At 56.7% G+C, this 17,457-nt stretch overlaps 1 protein-coding gene across 1 annotated transcript in view; it reads left to right on the forward strand.

The window, feature by feature from the left end:
- The window catches only part of SCUBE3 (signal peptide, CUB domain and EGF like domain containing 3), a 32,719-nt gene extending 15,635 nt beyond the window's left edge, over nt 1-17,084 (forward strand). Inside the window, exons 7-23 of the mRNA XM_056511204.1 lie at nt 2,156-2,203; nt 4,978-5,094; nt 6,604-6,726; nt 8,435-8,551; nt 9,545-9,667; nt 9,841-9,975; nt 10,338-10,430; nt 10,505-10,621; nt 10,700-10,861; nt 11,505-11,708; nt 11,780-11,941; nt 12,200-12,367; nt 12,456-12,617; nt 12,833-13,030; nt 13,455-13,607; nt 13,767-13,846; nt 13,973-17,084. Of these exons, the coding sequence (XP_056367179.1) occupies nt 2,156-2,203; nt 4,978-5,094; nt 6,604-6,726; nt 8,435-8,551; nt 9,545-9,667; nt 9,841-9,975; nt 10,338-10,430; nt 10,505-10,621; nt 10,700-10,861; nt 11,505-11,708; nt 11,780-11,941; nt 12,200-12,367; nt 12,456-12,617; nt 12,833-13,030; nt 13,455-13,607; nt 13,767-13,846; nt 13,973-14,122 (2,312 nt within the window). The 3' untranslated portion in view covers nt 14,123-17,084. The remainder of the gene's footprint in view (nt 1-2,155; nt 2,204-4,977; nt 5,095-6,603; nt 6,727-8,434; nt 8,552-9,544; nt 9,668-9,840; nt 9,976-10,337; nt 10,431-10,504; nt 10,622-10,699; nt 10,862-11,504; nt 11,709-11,779; nt 11,942-12,199; nt 12,368-12,455; nt 12,618-12,832; nt 13,031-13,454; nt 13,608-13,766; nt 13,847-13,972) is intronic.
- Nucleotides 17,085-17,457: the final 373 nt, after the last annotated feature.

The raw sequence follows: 17,457 nt of genomic DNA on the forward strand, positions 1-17,457 counted from the left end.
TGCTCCCTGCCAGCTTGAGGGGTGTTTGGGGCTGAGTCCCCAGCAAAGCCCTCCTGCCTGCCAGCTCACTGCTGCCTTAATGTCACTGCTGTCCCCCAGCCTGCTCCCGGGATGGATCCCAATCCCTCCTGGCTGCTGGCAGCCCCTGCTCCCCGCCGTCCTCCTGTTTGTTCCCGCAGCCTTTGTGTCCTGTCCCACCTCTGAGGACTCTCCCAGGGGTTGCTGCTGTGCCTGGGTGAGAGCTCAGGATCCCTGGTGTGTGATCTGGTGGGTTCCTCCTGGATGGAGAGCCCTGCGTGTGGTGTCTGACTTGGGCAGGTTTGGGACCAAGGATGCCCCTGATCTGTTGGGTGTGGGGGGTGAGAGAACACTCTCCCAAAGCATCTCGAGATTTGGGGGATGCTTCAGAGCAGTCTGTTTGCTGGGGGGCGGTCTCTGCACTTAGACCCTGGGTACCAGAGGTGTGAGGGTGGGATCTGGGAATTTCACTCATCCTTTTATCCTTGGCCAAAGTCTCCTTCTTTGTCCCCACACCCTGCTGGGGAGGGTGCAGCCTGCACATCCCTGTGAGCTCTCCCCTTGCCCACCTTTCCAGGGGAAATCAAACACTGCACTAGAGGATTTTAGCAGCAGCACCAGCCCAATGCCCACCACCACACCACAACCTGTTTTATCCCTTTGGGCTCGGCAATCCCCTCTCACAGCTCCTGCTTTCCCTGGGGGATTCCCTATCCCCAGCCCCACCATGGGAACACCAAGGGGTTGTGCTGCAGCCGCTGGGAGCCAGCAGCTTCCTCATGGGGATGCCAGGGCAGATTTACAGCCGAGGTACCTGCTCGGATATTTATAACCACCCTTTCTTGTTTTATGGCTGGGGCACAGCAAACAGCCCTCCCCCATCCACACTGCCCCCTTCACCGCCCCTTCCCCATTTCCTCCAAAATATTTCATCATTTCAAGGGGAATAAAGTTTCCAGTGAGGGGAAACGCAAAGTCATTCCCCGGGCTTTGAAATTGTACGCGGTGCGTTTGATGGGCTGCCGGGACAGGCCCCTGCTCCAGGTTCCCTTCAGATCACACCACGAGGCAGGAAGCACCATCAGCCCCTCTGAGTGATAGTTTCATTAGGCCACGGCCGGTGTTTTTCATTTTTCCGCTTTTTATTGCTGCTTTTAAAAATGCAGATAATGAGGAACATGCCTCTAAGCACAGGGGCCATCACTAATGGCTCCCAACATGTCTGCAGGCACAAGGGGGAGGGGGAGCCGGGAGGGGAGGGCGATGACCTTGTATATTTATATTTATGCTCCAAAAGCAGCCTTTAAAAAAAAAAAAAAAAAAAAAAAGAATAAAAAAAAGCACATAAAACAGCCCTCCAGCAGCCACGGGTGCAGTGCCCATGGGGAAATGCAAAAATGGCTGTCACAGCTGATGCAGATTTTGGCTTTCCAGGAAGATTTACCAGCCAGGGCATCATTGCAACTCCCTCCCACCTATATTTGGGGTGCAGCAGGGCTATGGCTGGTGAGCACTGCTGGAGCAGGAGGAGGTGGACAGGGAAGAAATATGATTAGATGGAGAAGGAAACCAAACCCAGCTCAAGTTTTATGGCTGATTTCCTGACCCACGCCTCGGCTGATGCTCCCCAGCTTTGTGGGGCTGGCGGTGCTGGGAGCTGAGGGGTGCACTGACCCCCGGGTGAGGCTGAGCAGCCCCAGCACACCCAGAATTTGGGCTCTCTGCTGGCTTGGCTGCTAAATCCAAGATGCCACAGGAGGGATGTGGTTGCCTTCTCAAAGCCCATGGCTGCACAGTGTCCCCCTGGCTCTGCTCAGGGGTCACCACCTGCCCTGGCACATGCTGGTTTTACTCCCAGCTAGGACAGGACCTGGTTACCCAGACTAACAGGCTGCACTAACGCTGCTCATAACGCGCTTCTCCCGCTCGCATGGGGCTCCAACCAGCCCAGCACAGCTGGAGGGGGTCTGGAGAGGCTGAGGGACATGGAATGCTTGGGAGGTGGGAGAGAAGAAGCCCAAAGGGACAGTTTCCACCAGGTTGGAAAGGCAGCAGAGTCGAACCCATTGATGTGTGACACCAACCAAGTTCCCTGCTGGACACTGTTGCTAAATCACTTTTTTATAATGTTAAACAGGGGAGAGACACTTCCAGCAACACGTTATCCTTGAGACGTTTTCTAATGGTAAATATTTTTGTTCTCTCTATCTCTACGAAGGGGTCTAACTGTAGATGGTGTCTCCTCTGGGGGCTCGGGGGCTGAGCTGCTGTGCTAACTGCATGTCTCACTAACCCTGCCCCTCTGCTGCTTCCAAACCCTGCCAGGCCAGCCTGGGACTGGGCTAGGGACAGGGCAGGGAATGCTGCCCCTGCTGTGCTTGCATGAGACGGGGCTCTCACGCTGCTTTGGTGGATCCAGCGGTGACAATCTGCTCTGCAGTGGCTGTGGCAGTGGTTGCCCCACACCCAGGAGCAGCTCACAGTGGGCTGCCAGCAGCTGCCTGGTGGGGAGGGGGATGCTTGTGCTCATCTCTGCGCTGTGCACTCCCAGTTACCCCTTCCTAGAGCCCACCTGCTCTGAGGATGGTCCTCTCTGGGACCTTCAGAGTGTCCCAGGGTTTGGTCTCCCCATGCACAGTGGCTCCCAGCCCAGAGCTGCAGCAATAGCACAGCTCCAATGGCCCTTTACAGGGCTGGGCACCTCCCCAGGGATTTCTTTGCATCCCCGTGGGGTCTCCAAGCCCTTCACGAAGGTAAGGTGATGCCTCTGCTCTGCCACCAAGGAAACTGAGGCAGAAGGTGCAGCAGCTTGTTTGTGGTGGGGAATCTTGTTCCTGGATGTGCTGGGGACAGGCAAACTCCTGGCACATCCAGGAGCTGTGGTTGCTCAGCTCTAAGCACAGAAAACACAGACTGCAGCTTTTGGGGGGCCTTTCACACAGGGGTGGGAGAAGGGGGAGACCCCAGATCTGTGCCATCACCACCCTCCAGCCAGCCCAGCTGTAATCCCTCTGATTACCACAGAATTAATCCCCTCTGGCTGGTGGGATCACATCCTGCTCAGATTGTCACTTCTCAGAAAGTGGAGGTGAGGCCAGAGTGTCTGCAGTGAGGGTGCTGAGCAGGCCAAGGGGTACCATGGCACAGCAGTTGGGCAGTGAGACCAGAGCTGGGATGGAGGGGGGTGGAAAAGAGTCTGAGTGTGTGTGTGTGCATGTGTGTGTGTGTGAAGCTTTGTCCTCTCCCTGCCTGAGCAATGGAGGCCTCACCAAAGCCGTGTGTGGCTGGTGAGTCACGCCAGGCTGGGAGCAGCCCTGGGCTGCCAGCTCCGCCGAACAATTGCTGCTCCCCGGGGCCATTCCAGAGCCCAGCCCTGTGCTGCCAACCTCCACTGCCTCACAGGTACCCCAGCAGCCCCCTGGGCTTTCTGCAAACGCAGGACAGGCTTCCCCCCTTCACAGAGGGGTTTGCAGGGGTGCTCTGGCTGTGCTGGGATGGTGAGTGGGCTGGCTTGAATCTCAGGTGGAATTCCCAGAGGTGCAAAGGGGCCAGGAGGGGTGCAGCAGTGCTGGAGGGGGCTGTGAGCACGGTGACAATATGGCCAGGGCACCACACTGTCTGGAGAGCTCCATCCTCCCTGCTGCAGCTGCTTCTCCAGCTCCATCCCGCTGGCAGCAGCACCTGAACCAAGCCAGGGTTTCATCTCAGTGGTGACCCTGTTCAATCAATGCTCCCCAGGCTGCTTCTGCATCAGCTGCTGGAACAAATGCTGGAGTTAAACAAATGATTCCCTGGGCTTTCAGAAAGTTTCCCTTCCCCTGTCACCCACCCCGTGTCCCTGTCCCGGCCCTGGCACGGCAGGGCCGCGTGAAGCGCGAGGACCTGGCTGGAGGAACAATATCTGCACAAATCCTTCCCCTGCCGTTAGGTTTTGTAATTGTGCTGGCGATTAATTTCATAAAATGGTCCCTTTTGTTCTCTTATTATGGGACATCATAAAAATAGCAGTGGCAAGGCGAGCACAGAGCGATCCCAGCTCCCGAGCCCCGCGGCAAATGGTTGGATGGTTCAGTCATTCCTGCCCCATGTGGCGCTTGCAAAGAGCAGGACAACCTGGGATTTGCTCTTTCCAAGGAATTTCTTCAAGGCATTTTCATCTTGGGTTCCTTGAAGCCCAAATGCCTCATTTATCCAAGCAACCAGCCTTCTGAAAGGAATATTTTATTATCCTTTGTGAACAACTTAATGCACTTCAAACCATTGTTCTGGTGGTTAGGGTTGAAATTGAGGATTGATCTCACAGGGAAGCTGTCAAGCTGAAAATGCTTCATTTAAATTAGTGTCCCTTCTAGTCCTACCAGCAACAGCTGACTTTGATAATACTGAAATAATTAGCTTTTTTTTTTTTTCAATTGGGTTTTTTTTCCACTGATGCTGCTTGCCTCCGAGTGTGTGTTTTAATTAGATGATGTGTCTCCCAAATTAGCCTGAGACACTAGACCAGCCACTGTGCCTGAGCAGTGGGTGACAGTCAGGGACCGATGGCACAGGGTCACCTGTGGCTTTGTGCCTCGGTGTTTTGGTGGCAGTGAGGGGGACAGACCTCCCTGCCACCCCACGGGGGGACTGGGGCTGTGCCCCCACGTCCCTGGGAGCTGCAGCCTGGACATTCTTGGCAGGACCTGGTCTGGCTGCTTTTGCACAAGTGGGAAATGGAACTCCTCCTCTTTGGAGCTGCCTCCATGAGGCCCTGTCCCTGTTTGTGGGGGACACCAGCCCCCATGTGTTCATTATTTCACGGCTCTGTGGCCTCTCTGCTGTTGTGTCAGAGCCAAGAGCGGTTTCCACAGGCTCTGCAGGGAGGTCTGTACCCACTGCCGCTCCCAGGCTGTGCCATGGCGTGACTCCCCCAGCCCTTTGAGCACCTCACCCCAGCCTCTCTCTCCCCTTCCCATGCAGAGACGTGTGCTGTGAACAACGGGGGCTGTGACAGCAAGTGTCACGACGCGGCCACCGGCGTCCACTGCAGCTGCCCCATGGGCTTCATGCTCCAGCCCGACAGGAAGACGTGCAAAGGTAGGTGGGTGTGAGGGGGCTGGGGTGCTCACTGCTCACCCCTGGGTGTCCTCAGTGCCCTTAGGAAAGGCAGGTTTAGCTCAGCTCGACATTGCCCCCAGTGCTCAGTGGCTTGGTGTTTGCATCCATGGAGTGGGGCCAGGAATCACCCCCCTGCACAGGGACTGGGATGTCTTGCTGCAGGCACCATGCTTGGCCCCATGCCCCTGGGAAGCCTATGGAGAGGAGGAAAAGGGGATTGGGTCAAGCTGGAGGCAGTGGCATAGCCCTTGTGGGGCTGGAGGGTCCTGCCCCATTTCCCTCCACCCCATCCCACTGCCGCAGCTGCCCCAGGGGATATGCAGGGAATCCACACTGCTCTGGGTGTGTGAGATGCACAGGTTCCTCTGGGGACACTGCCCAGCCAGGTCTGAGCACCATGTCCCACATGGGGGAGACCACCCCAAGGTGCTGAACATCCCACCAACATCCCCACCCACCTATTCCTGTCAGGCAGGGCACTCCAGGCTGCTTTCCCTGCACCCCAAACTTGCCCCACCCCAGCACTGGCAGATGCCTGTGTTGTGTCTTCTGGCAGCTCTCAGAACTTGACCCTGGCTGAAAGGAAAGCCTGTCCCACTGCTGGCTGCCTGTCTACCTGCTGACTGCTTCCAGAGCCCCCTGCCCCTGGTATTTTATCAGAGCATCCACCCCTCTCCCATTCTGCAATAACCCAGAGCCACGTCCCCTGTGTCTGGGGTTTTATTATGGCTGCAGGAGGGTTTACAGCTCACTCCCTCACAGTCATAAAAAGAAAGCCTCAGCCCCAGCAAGGCAGAGCTGCTGCCCCAGCACTGGGGGATGGAGGGACAGGGCAGGCCCCTGCCTCCTCCTGGTCTCCTTCCATTCCACAGCTTGTTTCCTAACAGTAAATTTTGTGATTAGTAGAAAAACAAAAAAAAAACAACCAAAACCTCCACATTCCAGCCTCTTTCCGGGTTGTTGGGGCTCTTTGCACTTACTGTGCATCATCCTTTTTAGCTTTGTTAATGGCAAGAAGGAGATGGCAGGTAGTGAGGCAAAGGCTGAAAAGCAGTTACTTTGTCAAGTGGCTGTTTTTGAAGGAGGGAGTTCCCCTCTGGTTTTCTCTCTTTTCCTGCTGCTCCTGGTCCCCCAAAGCTGTCCCCAGCCCAAACCTGTGGCTCTGAAAACTCTGGTCTGGTGCTCTCACGCAGCTGAGAGGCTCTTTTGGGGCTCCTGGCTCTACTCTGGGGGACTCTGAGACCTGCAGAAATTAATCATTTTGCACCTCTTCCAAGGAGGGCTGAGCCCCAGAGTCCTGCTCTGGCCCAGGCTCCTCAGATGCACACAGAGAAAACCAGCAGCCACGTTCCCCTGCTGACCATCAGAGCCCAAAGGGTTTCCTCCATTTGCCAGCTCGTGGTGGGGACAGCACCCAGAGGGGAGCCCTGGGCTCTGCTGGCCGAGCACCCCAGCCAGGGTGTGATGGGTGTCCCTTGTCCCCACCAGACATCGACGAGTGCCGGCTCAACAACGGCGGCTGTGACCACATCTGCAGGAACACGGTGGGCAGCTTCGAGTGCAGCTGCAAGAAGGGCTACAAGCTGCTCATAAATGAGAGGAACTGCCAAGGTAAGGGGCAGTGAGTGCCCAGGCCCCCTGCCCTGCCCCTCCCTGTGCTCCCATGGCTGCTGCTGCAGAGGTGCTGCCCAGGCTGCTCATTCCTCTGGGCTTTCCTGTGGACTGCACACATCCTTCAGGGGATTAGTGCTGGATTTAAGCTCTGGTCTGGGGCTTAGCCCTTCAGTCTCAGAGCTGGGGACCTGTGGGCTCTTGCAGAGTTAAAGCCAGCAATTAGGCACATGCCAGGGTTCCCAGTTCTTGGAGGGCAAGAGTGGGGAGAAAACACCTCCTGCTCACTCCAGAGGGAGCTGGCTGCTCCATTCTGCTTCTTCCACATTTTCTTCCTGTCCCAACATCTTTCCACTCATCCCACACAACCCCAGCAGGTCACTCTGCTGCCCCCGCAGCCCATGGCCGATGTCAGCACGGCAGGTGTGCATGAGCCTGAGTGCTGCCTCCTGGAAACATACAGCTGGGGAAGGAGGGGGCTGGCAGCTCCGGGGCTGCCACTGCTTTCATCTCCGTCCAGCTTCTGTGCTCTGGGAGCTTGACGTGAGCACAGCAATTAACTTAATGGAGCCAATGAAATGATGCTCCAGCCCACCAGGTTGGGTTCACCTCCCAGCCGGGGCCTCCCTGCCCCAGCGAGGTGCCCGCGGGGTCGAGCAGGCATCGCTGGCACCGTCCTTGGGGCAGGACCTGCCCACACAGCATTCCTGATCCTCCCTGGCATCCTCCCGATCACGGCATCCTGCTGATCCCTCCCTGCCCTGCGCTGGCAGCAGCCGGGGGCTCTTGCAGCCTTCCCGTGCCAGGGACAGGATGCTGGTTCTGTTTGGCCCCTTTGAGGAGCAGAGGGGCTGCAGGAGCCTGTGGCAGAGGGGTGCTGGTTGTACGGATTTCAGGAGTTTTTTGGCCATTTTTCGGGTAATTTTGGGTATTTGGGGCCATATTAATTCGCATGTCCTCGGGATATTTTTCCCACCCATTCTCCCTGTTTTTCCTCAGAAATCCCTGGAATCTCACTGGATTTTGGGGCCCTCTTTTGTTTTTTTTAGTGCAGATTTTAGGACTTTTTCTGACCTTTTTTGGTATAATTTCTAGGGGATTTTTGCATTTCTTAGTGTGAATTTTTGGGTATTTTTCTAGGATTTAATGCTGAATTTTTCCTGGATTTTTCCTGATGCTTTTCCCAGCAATCCTTGGAATTTTCATAGATTTTAGGTGCTTTTGTACAGATTACAGGAGTTTTTGGGCCATTTTTTTGCACCATTTTAGGGGGTTTTGGGCCATTTTAAGTCACATTTCCTCCAGAATTTTTGTGCACCAATTTTTCCATTTTTTTCCTTAGAAGTTCCTCTAATCTCACTGGGTTTTGGGGCCACTTTTGGTTTTTTAGTTCAGATGTTAGAAGTTTTTCTGGCCATTTTTTGTGCAATTTCTGGGGGATTTTTGTGTTTCTTGGTGCGAGGGTGAGGAAGAGCTGGGAGGGAGGGAGGGAGGGAGGGAGCGTGGGGTCTGGAGCATATTGGTGTTGGATCCGTGGGCATCGGTATTGAATGGCCAGAACAATCTGGTTCTGGACTCTTGGAGAATACCAGTGCAGGGTCCCACAGCATCCCAGCACAGCTTGCTGGGACACCTGGAGCAGGAAGGGGACAGCCCCTGTGCCCCTCTGCTTTGCCAACTCTCACCTCCTCCCCTTGCCTTCCTCCAGACATCGATGAGTGCTCCTTTGACCGGACCTGCGACCACCTCTGCATCAACACCCCCGGCAGCTTCCAGTGCCTGTGCCACAAGGGCTACACGCTCTACGGGCTCACCCACTGCGGGGGTAGGTGGTGTTGGATGGGTGCGGGCGGCCAGTCTCCCCGCCGGGGTCGGGTCCCCAGGAGCACACGGCGGGGGACAGCGGCTGTGGGACCCCCGGGGACACTGCCCACCCCAAGGGCGAATGGGGAAGGTCGGTTCCACTCATACCCAAGGCAGGGAAGGGGCTCACAGCCAGACTCGCTAGTGTCTGCAACTTCAAACAGAGCGACAGGAACAATTTGCGACTTGTCTGCAGCGGGGAGAGAGGGAGAAATCCCCGGCGTTTTTGGCAGGGAGCTGTGACGGGGTGGGAAGGGGAACATCAAAAGGGTTTGATTTAAATTTCACAAGGCAGATAGCTCCCAAGGGCGGGGGCGTGCTGCGCCCGGGAAGCGGGGAGGTGGATGAAGCTGCCGGAGCGTGTTGCGGCAGCGGAGCCGGCGGCCCGCGGTGACGAGCCCGGGTACTCCGGTGCTGCCCGACCCTCCTCATGTTTCTGAAATGCGCAGTGAGAGGGAGCCAGCACAGCCCCCGGGACTCAGGATGGCCCTGCAGCAAAGGGATTGATGGCTCCCACCAATGCCCAGAGGGAGGGGGAGCTGGGCAGGGAGGGCTGTGACAGCTCCATCCTGACCTGAAGGATCATTTCAGGCCGAGGGTCCCTGCAGAAGAGAGGGAGGCTTTGAGTTCAGTTTCTCAGTTTTCCACGTCGGCTCCATCTGCTGCCCCCCCAGCCCACGAGAGGCCAGGGCTGGGCTCAGCCTGCATGGGCTGCACCCAACCCTGCCTTGCCCTTGGGGACACCAGGAGGCGGGGTGAACCTTATCCCCATGGGGATGGCACAGCTGCGGGGAGGTGGCACTGCTGGAAATGCCCTGTGGTGCAGAACCACTGTCCCAGCTGGGCTTGGATTTATCCATCCAGGATGTCAGCCCTGAGACAGCTCATTGATTCCATGTCAGAGCCGAGGATTCCCACTGCCCCTCACCCACTGTCCCTTCCTTTGTCCCCACAGACATCGATGAGTGCAGCATCAACCGGGGTGGCTGCAAATTCGGCTGCATCAACACTCCTGGCAGCTACCAGTGTACGTGTCCTGCTGGCTGCAAGCTGCACTGGAACAAGAAGGACTGTGTGGGTATGTCAGGCCTGGAGGAGCTGGGGGCTTTGGGGTGCCAGGCTGGGGTCCTTATGCTGTGCTCTGGCACCTTCCCTTTCCCAATGAATCCCCCCATGAGCTGGAGGGTGCAGGGGTCCCTTGTGGGTCTCTGAGCTGTGCCAGCCATGGGCATCCCTGATTGTCATCACCAGCTGGTGCATGTCCCTTGGAGATGGTGAAGTGCCTGCCAGGTTCGGTGCCACCACGGGCCACCCTCACCTGCAACAAGATGGGCAAGAAGGACAGCTGTGCCCTTTCCTGCACCTCCAAGGCTCGATTTCTGCCAGGTACTGGTGCTAGTGCCACCACCAGCATGGGCAAGGGGGTCTCCATTTCCTTGCATGGCCCAAACTAGTGGGAGAGGAGTGGCTGCGCAACCAGAATGCAGTGGCTGAGGGAGGGAGGGAGGGAGGGAGGGAGGGAGGGAGGGAGGGAGGGAGGGAGGGAGGGAGGGAGGGAGGGAGGGAGGGAGGGAGGGAGGGAGGGAGGGAAGTTGCTCCTCAGGAGGGCTCATTGTCGGCTGTAGATCCACGGGACAGGTCCCTGGTGCAGGATCTCTATGGCAGGGTGCTGGGCATCATCTCCCCACAGCACAGCCCTGTCTGCCTGCATCACCCTGGCAGAACCAACTCCCCTTACTCCCTCACAGAGTCCGACAACAGCTACACAGTGAGCTGTGGGACCCCCGTCCTGCGGCAGGGCAGCCAGCACAGACCCACCAACAGCAGCCAGCAGTGCCTCGGTAAGGGGGCTCCTGGGGTGCCACCAGCCTGGCTGGGCCATGCCAGGTTGCTGAGCACCCACCTGTTCTTTCAGAGACTGTGGCTGCCCCGGTCAAGCAGAAGGCCTCCTTCAAGATCAAGGATGCCAAGTGCCACCTGCACCCTCGGACCAAGGGCAAGCAGGAGGAGGCTGGGAAGGCTGGGGGACAAGGTGAGGTGTGATGCTGGGGAAGGTGGGGCTGCCTGTCCCCCAGCAGGGATGGGGTGCTGACCTGTCCCCTGTGTGCAGGTGGCTCGGCACCGTGCTCTGACTGCCAGGTCACCTTCGTCAACCTCAAGTGCGACTCCTCCAAGAAGGGCAAAGGGCGCCGGGCTCGCAACTCCCCCAACAAAGAGGTGACACGCATCACGCTGGAGTTTGAGGCAGAGATCAAGCCTGAGGAGATCACAGGTGGGCACTGCACTGGCCTGACCCATCCTGGGTGCACGATACCATCCCCGTGCAGCAAGGAGAGATAATCCAGTGCTCATCTCGCACCAGACTGGCATGTCCTGGGTAGCACTTGCAACTGAGCGTTTGGGGGATGGTTTTAATGCTTCTGGGATTCCCTCTCCACCCCTCCCTTCTTACTGCATCCCTGTTGTTGCTGCCAGAGCTAGGATAGTTCTAGCTTTGGGCTGCTACAGGGTTCAGATAGCTCCGGGGGCCCTGAGGCAGAGGGTCAGCTTCTCAGCTAGCTAGGAATGGTTCCAAAGGTAGCTTTATTTCTTCGAAGGGTTCTACCAGCAAAATCCAGATACATAGCATAGCAAGGGGTTTTTATAGGGTTTAGGGGATTGAGATTCTAACCAGTAAAATTATAAGTTGAGAACTATCCAATTACTTTAAGATTCTAGGTGAGAAAATCATCTAGTAAAATTAAAGACCAATAGAAATCCTAAATGATAACAAGGATTTCAGTAGGGGGGTGAACATTTCTCGTGAAAAGTTTCATGGTCTCAGGGTATGAGATCCCAGGGGCCCTTTTCAGGGACAGTTGTGTCATCCACACCCTGTTTCCCCCTGTACCCCGATTCTGCTCTGCACCGCCCAGCCAGCTGCAACCTGCACTGCCTGCGACAGAGAGTGGAGAAAAAGCTGAAGTCGGCCATCAAAGCCCTGAAGAAATCCATCAACCAGGAGCGGTTCCTGCTGCGCTTCTCGGGGATGGAGTACGAGGTGGCGCGGAAGCTGGGCGTGGCCCCCGAGCGGCAGGAGAGCTGCGGGCCGGGCCAGCAGCGCCTGGCCAGCAAGTGTGGTAAGGAGCGTGCTGGGGTGACGAGGGGAGCCGGCGGTGACAGCATCACCAACATCCCCCCCGGCTCTCAGTCAGCTGCTCGCAGGGAACCTATTACCACGGGCAGACGGAGCAGTGCGTGCCCTGCCCCCCCGGCACCTACCAGGAGAAGGAGGGGCAGCTCTCCTGTGACCTGTGTCCCCGCGGCGACACCTTCGGACCCATCGGAGCCACCAACATCACCGGCTGCACCGGTGAGGAGGGCACAGAGTGGGGCTCGGGGCACACTTGGGGGATGTGACTGCAACTTCAACGATTAGCCAGCAGACAGGAAATACTTGAGCATCCCCAGGGCCCGCAGAAGTTGCTGGTTTGGGTGTTTATTATTTAGAGGGGACCCCAGGAAGGTCAGCACTGCTCTGGGTATACTGGTGCTGCCGAGGCTGTGGGGGAAGAGGATCTGGGCACTGGGCATGTGGGGTGCCAGGACTGAACAATGCCTATGCCTGCAGGTCAGTGTCCCCCTGGCCAGCACTCTGCTGATGGCTTCAAGCCCTGCCAGCCATGTCCCCGTGGCTCCTACCAGCCCGAGGTGGGACGGGCGCTCTGCTTCCCCTGCGGCGGGGGGCTGACCACCCGCCACGAGGGAGCCCTCTCCTTCCAGGACTGCGACACCAAAGGTAGGTCAGGGCTGGTCCCCAGGAAGGCACCACCCAGGAGGGCTGTGCCAGCAGCTGACACAGCCCCCTGTGCTCCCTGACCCCCCAGTGCAGTGCTCCCCTGGGCACTACTACAACACGAGCGTGCACCGCTGCATCCGCTGCGCTGTGGGCACCTACCAGCCCGATTTCCGGCAGAATTACTGCATCTCCTGCCCTGGCAACACCACCACCGACTTCGACGGCTCCACCTCTGTGTCCCAGTGCAAAAGTAGGCGAGCTGGGGTGCAACAGAAGGGGGGAACAGATGTGGGGTCCTTCAAAAGTATTTAGTTTGGGGTCATTTCAGTGCTTTGTGCATGCTGAAGGGTTGCCTAATGGGACACTGCCCCCTCCTCTTGCCCAGTAAACCAGCCCCAGTGGAGCACTCCCCCCAGTGCCCCCATGCTGCTGGTTCCCAGTTGGACCGCTCTCCCTGCCTTGCAGACCGGCAGTGTGGAGGGGAGCTGGGTGAGTACACGGGCTACATCGAGTCCCCCAACTACCCGGGGAATTACCCTGCCAACATCGAGTGCACCTGGAACATCAACCCCCCGCCCAAGCGCAAGATCCTCATCGTGGTGCCCGAGATCTTCCTCCCCTCCGAGGACGAGTGTGGCGACGTCTTGGTCATGCGGAAAAACTGTAGGTAACCGAGCGGGGGCGGTGCTCAGGGGAGGAGCTGGGGAGAAAAGGGTTGGGGGTTGGCAGAGCTGCCTTGTGCAAAAGGAGAAAGGCACATCCTTGAGCAGCAGGAGGGGAATTTTCGGGTTAGGGTGAGTAGGGAGATGAGCATTACTCTGCTGCCCGGGTGTCTTACTGGATCTCAGGGGCTGGGCTGCACACCTGGGCCTCAGCCTTTACTTTGAGGTTTAAAAACCCCACTTGGTGCTTTCCAGAGTCAGGAAGGAATAACAATCCCTGGTATGTAACATGAGGTTTAGGGGAGGCTCAGCCTTGTCCAGCATGGATAATTCCCATCCCTGATACCATCCTTGACCCAGTAAGGCTGGGGGTAGCTCTGCTGATGAGCAACCAGCATCCTGTGTCCCCTTGCTGTTCCCTGCAGCTTCCCCATCCTCCATCACCACCTACGAGACCTGCCAGACCTACGAGAGACCCATTGCCTTCACTGCCCGCTCCCGGAAGCTCTGGATCAACTTCAAAACCAGCGAAGCCAACAGTGCTCGGGGCTTCCAGATCCCCTATGTCACCTACGATGGTGAGCACGGGGAGATGCCATCCCAGTGTGCTGATGCTTCTCCCCACCACAGTTTGGGACCCAGGTCACACCTCCTGTGTGTTGGGGGGAAGTGGACTGAAGGACACAGACCAGAGGTTTGGGGACAAGTGGCAGCTCATGCCCTGTGTTTTTTGGCAGAGGACTACGAGCAGCTGGTGGAGGACATCGTGCGGGATGGAAGGCTCTACGCCTCCGAGAACCACCAGGAGATCCTCAAGGTGAGTGCGTGCCCCCAGGGCTGTGGGGGGTGCAGGAGCGTCCTTCCCTTCAGGGATCCTTGGGGCTTCAGCTCAGGGGAGCACAGGAGGGGTGCTGAACCTCTCTCTGGCATGGCTTCCCTGCAGGACAAGAAGCTCATCAAAGCTTTCTTCGACGTGCTGGCACACCCCCAGAACTACTTCAAGTACACAGAGAAGCACAAGGAGATGCTGCCCCGCTCCTTCATCAAACTCCTGCGCTCCAAAGTCTCCAGCTTTCTCCGGCCTTACAAATAGCCCCCCGCCGCCCCGGGCCGCCCCGCAGCCAAGGAAACCCTCTTCTCCCTTCCTTCTCCTTTCTGATTTTTCCTTCCTCCGCCTGGCTCCGGCAGGATCGCCGCTGCTCGCCCTGCAGACGTCCCCCCACGAGTTCCCTGCGCTCCTGTCTCATCCAGCGGTGGTGAAGCCGCTCCCCTTTTCCGAAGCAGCTTCTTCGAAGGTTTTAGGAAACTGAAGTAGTGGTCCTTTGGCTGTCCCGTGTCCTCCCTTTGGTTTCCTTTGGTCCCCGCTCCCTGGTGCCAGCAGCAGCCCAGGGCAGAGTGGGGGGCCCCTGTCTTTGCAGCCCCCGGGGCGCAGGAGGTGACACCGCGCCCACCGCAGCGCCGGGCCCGGCTACCGGCGCCGCTTCGCAGAGGTCGGGGGGAAGAGAACTGACAAAGCCGACTTGATTAAAAAGGAAATGCAAAGGAGCGCTGGCAAAGGCCACCAGCGCGGCACCGTGGTGGCTCTGTCCCGCTGGAGAGCCGCGCTGGTGCTGGGAGGGAAGCGCAGCCAAGCCACGTTCCCGGAGAACAATGTCTGGCTGCACGGGAGAAGACAGGGAGCAAAGGAGAAGGACTTTCAGCCGGGTTCGATTTTTTTTTTTTCTTCCCCCTCCACCCCAGACACTCGTGCCAAGAAACCAGACTTTGTTACAAGCTCTGCCAAAGAGTAACTCGGAAAAGCAAGCTTTGAGAAGAGCAGGAGTCAATGTTTGTGCACTAGGATATCCTCCTTTCTACCTTTTTCATATGTATTAAGTGCAATCATTTGAGTCTTCCTTATATTATTTAGAGGGAAGTTGTTTTTGTTTTTGTTTTTTTTCTACTAGAAACGACAATATTTATAACTGCCTGAGAAACGAGAATGTGTGTTTGCAAGAAAACAAAAACCACCCACCCAGAGCAAACCGGGCCCTGGGCTGCGCTGACCAGCACGATGGCATCTTCAGGCCTTTTCTGCCACGTTTGTCCCCGATAAAAGTCCCTGTCTGGGGGGAGATGGTGCCTCTCCTGCTCAGCTCAATGGGGTGAGTTTCTGCAGGGAGTTGGAGGCATCTCTTGGTCTGTCCATAGGGGATGGAGTTGGTCCTTTCAGGCTGATCGGCCACAGTTTGGGCGTTGTTCAGGATCAAGACTCGGTTGTGTCACCTGCTTGTTGCAAAGTGATTTATTCTCTGCAGGGATGAGCCAGCAGCTGCTGAGGCCGGGTCTGGGGGTCATGCTGGGAGGAGAGAGGAGCTGGGCCTCCACTCAGCCCCAAAATCTCTCCCCCAGGTACAGCAATCCCCCCGGGGCAGAGCCACCCTCATGGGTCTGGGGAGGGTTTGTGCTTCTGAGTCCCACTGGGCATTTTTGGCCCCATCCCTCTGTGTGTTCTTGCCCTGCAGGGATGTTGTGGGAGCCCTTCCCCAGGGAGTGGGGTGCAGATCCTGGGGAAGACCCATCGTGCCACCCTCTGTTTCACTGCATCTGCCTCCCCCAGGCAGGCTCAGCTGGGGACAATGGCCAGGTGGACACCACTGGTGGGTTTGTCCCCCCAGCATCTTCATGTGGACAGACAGGACTCCCAGGGACAGGCAACTGCTGCCACCACACATCCCCCTCCTCTTCCTCCCCTACTTTTCCAGCCCTGCCACCAGTTCTCAGCTGTCATCTCCCCACACCTTCATCCTCTCAAAGATCTGGAGCTGCCAGGACTAAACAAGATCAACTTGCCTGTAGCTCTGCCAGTGGCAGGTCCCTTCCCATCACTGTCTCCACTTGTCCCTCACTGTCCCTCTGCCCACACCTGAGCCCAGCCCTGCTTTTAACAAACCAATTATTTATTGCTCTGCATGTCCCACTGGGTCCATCTTTCCTGCATCTGGGGGAAGCAGCTGCTTGTCCCTGTTTTCCCTCCTTGATCCACAGCGCTCCAGCACCCCAAGAGCCTCTCCTGGGCTCTGTGAGGGGCTGCTGGCAGGCTGAGCACTGGCACAGGGGCTGAGGTTTGTCCCCAGGATACGTCAGTTGGAAAAGTCTTTCCTGATTCATCCCAGCTGTGGATTTTCCCCTCCTGCCGCCGGCTCCCAGCCTGTTTGGAAGCTGCATGTCTGTGGGCTGAGCTGTTTGTCACTTGGTCGCTGTCTGAAAGCAGCTGCTTTAATGCACAAAAGCTGCTGTAGGGATCTGGAGGGGTTCTGTGGCTCTGGGACAGTGGTGCAGGCCAGTGACCTTTGAAAGGGTCCTTCTTATCTAGAAGGAAAAAAACCAATCCAGCAGCAAAAATAAAATCAGCCCAGGAATGACCAACCCTGCTGTGGTGCCTTGGAGTGCCACAGCCCCTCGTGCCCAGCAGAGTTCATTAACTTTGATTAACTCTGGCTGATCTAATGTCAGGTCACTGCCTTTGTGGGGCATCAGGGCCTTGGGGTGTCCTGGCTGTCACCCATGTCACCACACTGGCCATCTCTGCTTCCCTGAAGCAGCTGTGGAAGGATGAGGTGGGCAGCACATCCTCCTGGAATGGCCAAAGGCACCTGGAAATGGTGCTTCCTCCTTCCCCTTCCACCAAATAGCTCAAAAAAGCCCCAAAAATTCCACAGGGCCCCCTGGAGCCGCCCACCCCACTCCTCACCCACCCCCACCTCAGCATGGGTTTGAAAGGCTGAAACCCACATCAGCCACCTCGGGGATCAAGGTTTTGAAGCTGTCAAGAGAAATGAGGATTGTTGGGGTTTGGGTTTTTTTTTTTTTCATGTTGGAGTATTTATATCTGCCTTTTGCAGCGGGCCAGGACTTGCCATCTCCAGCAGAAATGATTAAAGTGATGAGCAAGATGTAGTTCATGAAGTTATTTGCACTTGATTAAAAGAAAAAAAATTGTTATTTGAACTTTGTAAAAAGAAATGTTTGCATTTTGTATTGTCCTTTTTTAATTATTAAATGGAATTTCTTGATGTTGTGTTGATCTTTTAAAAACTGGCTCTGATGCTTATTTTAAAGGTTTCTAACAGCAGGATCCAGAGCTATTTTCATTGTTTTGTTCCCTCAGATGCTGACAAGCCTTTCCAGGGCCCTAAGTATTTTTTATTCCCCCCCAGAAGTTTAAACACTGCACTTTGCTAAGCTCTCCAGTCCCTGCACAATGTATTTATTCACACACATTACTTAGTTGCAACAACCGTTACTTTTAGCCCAGAACATGGAGTTAGACTGGCTCAGAGGGAAGGGGGAACACCCTCTACCTCAGCCCCAACCCCTTTGCTGGGCTGCAGCTCTGTCCTTCAGCACCCCTGGGCTTATGGACAATGTTTATGTCCTCAGGAGCTG

Source organism: Oenanthe melanoleuca, chromosome 26 (assembly GCF_029582105.1).
Source record: "Oenanthe melanoleuca isolate GR-GAL-2019-014 chromosome 26, OMel1.0, whole genome shotgun sequence".
NCBI lineage: Eukaryota > Metazoa > Chordata > Aves > Passeriformes > Muscicapidae > Oenanthe > Oenanthe melanoleuca.